The 9515-nt window shown below is 32.6% G+C and overlaps 1 protein-coding gene across 1 annotated transcript; it reads left to right on the plus strand.

Annotated features, from left to right (window-relative positions):
• The first annotated feature begins 6849 nt into the window (after positions 1–6849).
• Positions 6850–9515, plus strand: LOC149895374 (uncharacterized). The gene is made up of 4 exons (XM_090118737.1): positions 6850–6875; positions 8340–8573; positions 8700–8761; positions 8835–9515. Exons 1-4 carry the CDS (start codon positions 6850–6852, stop codon positions 8900–8902), a joined length of 390 nt encoding a protein of 129 aa, XP_089974863.1. The 3' UTR covers positions 8903–9515.

Here is a 9515-nt window from a genome sequence, read left to right on the forward strand (position 1 = left end):
ATGGTTTGATCAAAGAGTCCCCCTTTCCAATGTGTATCGATAACGAAGTCATCATAAATGATTACTAACCAGCTGATTTTTTTATTTTCACTTATATAATTCAACAGACATATTGTCCTACAAATTGCGTAATAAATATTTGAGAACCGTCAAATCAAAAATTTTTATCCTTGTTACCTCTGTAAGCTACCACAATCGAGAGTTTCGTTCATGAAATTATTGGGCATCTCATCAAAATAAAGCTACTCACGAAAAATTAGCTTGATAGTAATCACTTGCAAAAATGGGCGCGATGTATCCCGGACTACCACTCAGCTACATTGTTTTGTAAAATACTATCATTTACAATACAAACCCATATATTCCAAGTATTCATAAATTTTCAAAAAAATTAATAGTTATGTACGTATTTCAAGATTTCATCACATCCATAATATTAAAAATATATAAAAATAAGTACTCACTTTCAACTAGAATTTTAAACATAATATTTTATTAAACGATAATTAATCATCATCATGATTGTAATATAAAATTTAACAGCGCCAGACTCTTTCCATGGATTATAACTTTCGCCAGACGCTTTAATAGGGAAGGTCCCATAGGGAAAATTAAGAATAATTTACAAAAGAATATGATGTAGCTCACCATAATTATCTGAAATAGAAAATAATATTATTATTATTTATTTTCATAAATCGAAGTTGGCAAAATATTCATTTCACACATGTGATGTGTGAATAGTATATATCTCGTTTTATTAATTTATATTTAACTGCAATGACGTCCAAAAGTCGATCATTTTGTTAGTTGGATTGAACTTAAATACTTACGCCACAGTTCACTAGCAAGCAACGCCTGGTCGGGAGACGGTAGGCTGTAAATGTAGCCTATTTGACACGGATTCCAATGGTCACACACTTCTCTGTCTGGATCCAGTTCTGTGACGAATTTGTACGTCTGTGAACGTTTTAGCAAGTTAAAAACAGAATCTGACTAAGGAAAGAAAGAAAGAAAGAAAGAAAGAAAGATCATTTATTTGACTCCACAATAATAATTAATAACAAACACAATTGACACTGAATACAATACTTAATTCAAATTAAAACAACACAACATGAAACAAAACAATACAAGTATAATAAATGAAAGAGTAAAATAAAATAAAATGAAGCCGAAAAGTGGAGCCAAGTCAGGTAGCCACTCAGCATAAGTTGCAATATAGTTGCAACGCTGATTTTCAGTGGCCCCTCTCTGAAGCGATTGGAGCGGCAGTACGTTCATAGATAGATATTATATATATTATATACATATATAAATATATTTACATATAATAAGCTTATTGAATAAAATACATAATTATAATAATTTAACTTAATATTAATGGATAAATGTTAAGGTTTAAATAAAAATAATAATACGTAATATAGTAATGGACAGATAGATAGTATACCTACATAATGTGTAAAACCTAATGACAGTGAATAACCATCACACAACTAAGGTTGGAACTCAAACTCCTGCACAATAAGTGTTTTTTATATTTATGTTTGAAGGCGTTTAAGGAGCAAGCTTGTCTCGGAAAAGTTAGAAATTTAACTTGAAATACTTTAAATTCAAATTCTAACTTAAGACATAGGTTACCGTACATACAATATTAACAAGTACAACAAAAAAAAACGGGAACTTAAATATGTAACTCGAAGTCCTAACTTCGCAGGTAAGATAAACCGAAAAAAATTATTGCATGATTTGTATCTAGGTATTATTTTTTGTCTTTATTATTTTTTGTAATTTATTGTCATGTATTTAGTTAGCTACGTACTAAAATTTGACTTATAAAATAATAAACTTATAAAATAATAAACTTACTCTATCCGGATAATATCTATAATGAACCACGACATCGTCAGTATCTTCTAGCGCACATTTCTGACTGGTATAGTTGAGTGACGTTCGTTCGATGGGAGCACAGCCGATAACGGTGGATCCGTTGCGGGGCAAATCGGGCCCTTCTATCTTGTGCCCTGGAATAATTTAAATGTGTTATAAAGTATGTAGTTTCTTTATTTCAAAAATCAATAGTTTTGTACAAACACAGTATGTTAAATAGTAATGAAGTGGAAAGGAACATGACGCTACGACATAAATGTACCTATATAAAAAATGTGTTCCTATAATTAAAATTTAATAGTGTGTAATCATTTGATTTCAGGTTTCAATTCAATTCTCTCTACAGAAGAAGTAAGTACTTAATTTCAGTGACATAGAGCTACTACTAACAGGCACTGCTCCAAATAAAATTTAAAAAAAGACGAAGATGTCTTTTCCTTAACTCACGATTGCAAAAGAAGTACTTAGTTTCAGCGACATAAAGCTCTTTATCCTCTGCGCTCAAACACGAGTCGTACATCACTTGGCTTGGTTCTATATCGTCTTCGCACATCAGAATGCCGGAACCGTCTGGTTCTTTTGGCGCGCGGTTCGATGGACAGCGGTATAGTAGACCTGGAGAAAATTATTTATCTATTCTAATATTATAAGAGGAAAAATTGTTTTGTTTGATTTGTTTGTTAGTACCATTTAAATTCAATTTCAAAATTTCATGAAGCAATCAAATCTTCTTCTTTAAGCAAGTAACTAGTTATAGTCTTGTTATAAGTAGTATACAATAAAGTATTTTTCATTTCTTCGTTTCATTTCGTAATGTGTCCTTTTTGCCTATGTATGGGCTGCTGAGTTGATATAATATGATATCCCATACACTCCTTTATTTGATAAGAGGATAGATTGATAGGATGATGTAAAAAATGTTGTGTGGTTTTATGAAACCACGGTAAAAGTGAAACTTAGGCACAAAATTATCGTATTTGTACGATAATTATCGTACAGTTCCGAACACTGCTTTATACCTACTCGGCAGCCGACCGTCGCGACATGCGCTACACAGACCAAAAAGTTTGAGACGATGTAATAAAAGTTTCTTTTTAAAAACAGTTATTTCTTTTGATCACTTTATTCTGTTGTATACTTTAAACTATTGATACAATTGATAGTTGATATAACGCATACACCCCGAGCGCTTTACACCAGCCGCGAGCGCCTTACAGACTGATTCGTAAAGATGTTGTTTTTACGGTAATGTAATAGGATCGTGTAAATCGCTGACTCAGGATGTACGGCTAGCCGCTAGCCCGTACACTGTACAGCCTATGAGAGATAAAGGTAGTATTCAACAAATCCGTACAAAATCATAGGTAGGTACCTACTTAAAATACTTACCCTTCCTAATAATAAGTGGTGGTTTATTCCTAATTTCTGCGATGGTAACACCTTTCTCTCCGTTTTGTATTGCCGTCATTATCCGTTTATACAAAGTAGTACGACGCTCTTGTTCCGCAATAATATATGGCAATAATTCTTCAGAAAGTACGTCTACTTTTTTCTTAGATTCTGCATTTATCTGTGCAAGTAAAGATTAATTAATTGCGCTCCATGGCCCATGCCACATCTTAGCTTACCTGCATGACGCGAGATCGTGGTCAAGCGCTTCCATATCATACAATAAAAAAAAATTAGTATTGAAGAAGAGATTTAAAATGGCACTAGTAGATAAAATTTATATTGAATACTCAAGTCTTTGGTCCCTTGAAGCTGTGAAATAATGCCGATCAAACTTAGATACCTTTCTGCCAACGCAATCAAAAGATACAGCCATGCGTACGATACTTCGCAAATTTCGAAATTCGCAAGAGAATCAAAAAACTCTATAACCACATAACTTACTCTATCGGCATCTTTGTTGAACTTTATACCCGTTCCATCCTGCAAAACAAATTTTATAGACATCTAAATGTATTTCTGCACATAATTTATTTATTTATTTATGGAACACACAACAATAAATACACATTACATTATATATAGGATGACATTATCTAATTACATAATTGTATCTTATGTATTTATCAATTATAGGTGTACACAACATTCACATTAATAACACTTATACAATTAAACAAAATAGAAAGAAAAACATAATCAATATACTAAATTTTTATATACTACTGGAAAAACTGTGAATAATTTGATGCTTATACTGTGCGAGGGATCCGAAAAATATATCAAGATCTGGTAAGAGCATTATTTGTTGGTTATAAGTAGCACCCAGTCTCGATTATGGAGCATGTTTGCCTAGGTTAGTTTTGCAAACTGGAACACAAAAAAGGTGTTTTACCGGTAATGATATAGATACATGTGTAAAATATGCCATAAAAATATAAGTCCAAGCATTTCTTTCAGTAACTAATCTTACTTACCACGGCCTGTCTCCTCACGATGTTAGCGAGGTATCTCCCTCGACGCGTCGCTGGCAGCAACACACTACCGGGTATAACTTCATCGCCTGACTGTTGAATAATTTCATTGTTATAATTTTGATACTAATATAACTGACTAGCGGTCCGCCCCGGCTTCGCCCGTGGTACATATTTCGCAATAAAAGGTAGCCTATGTTCTTTCTCAGGGTCTAAAGATTATCTGTGCCAAATTTCATCAAAATCGGTCCAGTAGTTTATGAGCCTATTCATTACAATCAAACAAACAAAGTTTTCCTCTGTATAATATTAGTGTAGATTATGATATTATTCATATGTAACTACGTATATACCATATTGTACTATGTTTAACTACTTATTGAGGTCAGTGGGTCATAAAGGAAACATATTTAAAATAAATGTAATACTATAGGGAATCCAATGCAACTATGTGGTCATGATTATTGCGATTTAGTAGCCCTACGGTATTGCACATAATATATTAAGGTGAACACACAATATGTTAAATGTTAATTCAAATTTGTTACAAAAACAATATGTATAGTTACTGGAATTACATTGGATGTGATTCCTAATAAATTATTGTATGATAATGAGGATGAAAATGTTTCTTTCACAGACGTGATTTACTTACAATATATTCCATAAAAATATATTTCTTACCATCGCACTTAAATTAACAAAATTAATATATTTTATTTAAATTGTGACGATGATTGTCCTTTGAATGCACACATGTATTTGTTGAAATTTTCCAATATAAATGATTTTCCATCAAATAAATTTTAAAGCTATGTTAAATATTGGTCTAATCTTTATTACAACGCTTCTAGCAGTTTCTCAAGGCATTTAATACCACTACAAACTGCAAGTGATTGCAATCGCACAATTCCTAAATAGCTCGACCAATTTTCATGAAATTTTCGGTATTTTGCCACCGCTTAGTATAGCAGGGAATTAATGACCAGTTATAACATTTTCCAAGTCATAATATAGCATTCCTATAACTATTTTAATCTATACTAATATTATAAAGCTGAAGAGTTTGTTTGTTAAAACGCGCTAATCGCAGGAACTACTGGTCCGATTTGAAAAATTCTTTCGTTGTTAGATAGCCCATTTATCGAGGAAGGCTATAGGCTGTATATCATTACGCTTAGACCAACAGGAGCGGAGTCACGCGGATGAAACCGCGGAGCGCAGCTAGTTTCTTATACTTACCGGTGGATAGCCACAATAAACAGTGAAATAATTTAAAGCAAACAAAATCACAAAAGTAGCAAGCATTGTTAAAACTCTATTCAGGACTGACGAAATTTAAACTCGGCCAATTATTTTTAAAAACCAATTAGAAAATATTTTATGTTGTTGCTGTATGAGATTGCCAATTAGGGTAATAATATCGAAAGGAGTAGGTACCCCGTACCTACTATAAAAGCCCATTGCCCAACTTATATATTATTTTTAATTTTTATAGTAACGTGCTCTAAAATCTAATTTTGACTCGAAAAACATAGATTTTTTTCCTAAAAGAAGTGAAGTCCCATGTCCCCTAGTGGGGTAAGGGCAGATGCATTATGCATACATCTGTTTCACTGATCGATTTTCTTTAGGGACAAGTAGGTGATCAGCCTTCTGTGTCCTGACTCCTACCAGACCGAGACATTTTATTTTCTTCGTCTCCACCGGGAATCGAACCCAGGACCTCGGTTCTACGCTCACGCGTCAACCACTGAACCAAGGAGGTTCCATTTTTAGTAGGATTTTTCATAGAAATAAAAAACAATTTCTACATATAATCTTTATTCATAAAAAGATAAATTAAAGCTATACAATATACATTATAATTAAATTAAGGGCTGATTTTTCAATCCTTGGTTAAAACTTATTCATCGAATAACGTATTACGCTCCCATTTCAAAAGGTAATTGTCCGTATTTGACAGTTTACAGGTGACATTTTAAAATGTTCGTGTAATACTTTATTGGACGGATAAATAACCAAGGATTGAAAAATCGGCCCTAAATAATATGATATACAACTGTTGGAACACTTGTTTTAAATCGGTGAAAGAAGGCAATATCTTGAACTAGCTGTTTGCCCGCAGCTTCACTTGCGTGGGAAAGATGAATTTTAGCTGTTTGCCCGCATCTTCGCCTGTGTTGGAAAGATTATTTTTACCCCTTGGGGGTAGAATTTAACAAAATCCTTTCTTAGCGAATGCCTACGTCATAACATCTACCTGCATGCTAAATTTCATCACGATCCGTCCAGTGGTTTGGGCTGTGCGTTGATACAGAGTCACCTTTGAGTTATATATTTAGATATAGCTTATCAAGTGAACCAGAAAGAAACCTTAACTTTTTAAACTGATGGAAGAAACCTTAAAGATTTTTTTTGCATTCTTTCACCGATTTTTTCCGTTTAAAAGTCGAGACAATCATAATGCATGATATACATTTTACTTTGTAGATAAAAAAGTATGTTTGTAACCATTTATAGACCTATTCAGATGAGAGTGGTATCCGCTACCGCCGGGTAGCGGTATCCCAATGGCACGCGATTACATCTCTTATGTAGTATATTATAGAGATTCTAATCGCGTACCTATCCGAGTACCGATAGAGCATATTCATACATTATAACTTTCTAGTATGTATTTCACAGCTATTTAGCTTAACCAGCCGTTTAATTAAGCTCCTAGCCCGTTCATGAAAAGGTTGTTTGTTTCCATTAATAAAATTGATTGATAATCAAACAGCTTTACACTTGATTATAATCTTTAATATTTAACTACTTGCCTAAAGACATTTAATTAAACGGCTGATTAAGCTAATTAGCTGAAACGTATACTAAAAAAATATCCATTTATGCTGAAATTAAATACTACAAGCTGTATTGAAAATCTACTACACATAGAAAGATTGAACTACTGTTTTCATTTAGTATTAAAAAATAAAAAGTATTAAACATTTTCATATTGTATTTGAGGGTAGTTATGAAAATTAAGATTTAAAAATGTATAATAACCTACTTTAAACTTTTTATGATAAAAAGTTTTGTAGAATGTATGTTTCTCTTTTACGCAAAAACAGCTGATCATATCTGGATGTTACTTTGTACAGAGATAAGTCTGGATAAGCATATTATATATTTAGAATTTAGATTAGCACGTTTAATCAAAAATTGGTTGTTTGTAAAGTAGGTTTACGATCGAGATGTTTACGTGATAACGTCTTATTGGTGGCAGCGCTCGAGATGAGACGGGAGATCGGTCCGTCTCTCTCTCGTTATACCTGCGATCACGCTCGTGAGGTTTTGGTGTGACACTAGTTTTTGAACATGTCACCCGACTAAAACGATTTTAAAAACGTTATCACGTTAAAAATAATAATTTTCAGTAACTACCCACATTTACGTATACAGATACATATTATAGCGATCTAACAAATTTGGATTTTCTAAAACATAAAATTACTTGAGACCAAGAGTTGAAATTATAATAAAACTACTTTCCTTACATTTTATATTATTTGTGACATATGTATGTTTAAATTTAAATAATTATTTGTATGTTTAAATTTAAATAATTATTTACACTAAGAAATACTTCAATTAGGGCTGATTTTTCAATCCTTGGATAAAACTTATTCGTCGATTAAGGTGATGAATTAATTTTTCTAACATTTACGGCCCTTTTCAAACCTTCGTAATTTTTATATTATTAAAGTTGTCGTGATGAAAATTCTTGACAAGAAAGTTCAATAGTAACACAATACGTCTATCGTTTTAGAAACATGATTCCATGATATTTTCTCGATAGAAAAAAAATACAAAGTTCTCATTGTTATTTTTTTTTAAACTCTGGCATCTTCAAAATAACAAACGTTAAGTTACGACTTTTTGGATATTAACTATAAAATATACAACCTATACGTCTACCGTGTAAGAATTTTGAAATATGCGATGGTTTTGAAATAAACAAGACATACTTGAAATTAGCGCGCGACCAGCCAATATAGCGAGAGCCGCCCTGTACCTTCCCACCCCGATCGCTGCACGAGTCATTCCCGCTACGGCCGTCACACGGGGAACTTGTGTCGCTTGCGCAATCGTAAAAAAGGGTGACAACACGATAAGACAAAATGAGACAAATGGGGACAATAAAGAAAATAAGAAGAAGAAACATAAAGGTTGGAGGAAAAAGAATGCTTACAATTGGAACAAATTAATGAAGTAAGTTGGTTTTATTTTAAATTTGATGATAATTGTATTATAGACGATGTTTGATATGTACCCCTGTTTTAAGTACATAACGAATGTGTAAGATTTTTTCATTTATAGCATAAATAATCTTTTCAGAAATCCGGAATCCAGAAGGAAAATAAACCCACTGATTGTTCACAATGTGAACCCACTCCTTCGTAAGTACAGTATTCAGTCAAAAATGTATGTTATCAACGCACTACTGGTTTTATCGCATGATTCCATTTTTAGCAAAAAGCAACAAAGTGCAAAGAAATAAAAAAATCATGGTGAACTTAGTGGAAGTATGGTGGCCGTAATATGGAACAGGAGCTCATTGGAGTAGTATTATATTTAAAAAAAATACGAAAAAATTTCAAGAATTACATTTCTTAGTAGGTGGTCCGTGGTAGATAAGTATGTTGTATAAAGAATTTGATGTTGATATTTATTTCATTTATACTTACTACACCTGTGCGGGAAATTGCTTAGTAATAAAACAGGTTTATATTCATATTTACATAGTAATGTGAGTTTTCATTTCGAAAAATTTTGTGTAAGTATATTAAATTGAGTTCCTGGGTGATCTGGAAACACAATTGGGCCCGGAAGATGGCGCTGCAGTCACTCCTCCTAATGCCATGAACCGATTTGGATGAATATTTGTGTGCACATTTCATTGTTGTGGGATGATTGGTTGATTCGCTTTCACATTAGCTAATATTATGTATTTTTGTTGTTAGAAAGTAAACTTAATTTAATGTTTACAATACACTATTATTGGTATAAATAAGCCAGTGTTCGTCTCACATTGCTGTACCTGCCTACCTACCCTACCAGGGCCTAACTTTGTTCTGGCTATTTTATTTTGATTATTTGTAATGAATAATTACAATTATAATAGAGTGCAAAAAATAAATACATGCGTCAATA

This window comes from Colias eurytheme, chromosome 31, assembly GCF_061535395.1.
Source record: "Colias eurytheme isolate Ceu_HAF_F1 chromosome 31, ilColEury1 Martin Lab GWU primary, whole genome shotgun sequence".
NCBI classification, from domain to species: Eukaryota; Metazoa; Arthropoda; class Insecta; order Lepidoptera; family Pieridae; genus Colias; species Colias eurytheme.

Coding starts and splice junctions, on each gene's coding strand:
- LOC149895374 (XM_090118737.1), top strand. CDS start 6,850: ATGAGAGTGGTATCCGCTACCGCCGG. Junction 8,574..8,699: donor AATTGGAACAAATTAATGAA/GTAAGTTGGTTT, acceptor TAATCTTTTCAG/AAATCCGGAATCCAGAAGGA. Junction 8,762..8,834: donor CAATGTGAACCCACTCCTTC/GTAAGTACAGTA, acceptor TTCCATTTTTAG/CAAAAAGCAACAAAGTGCAA.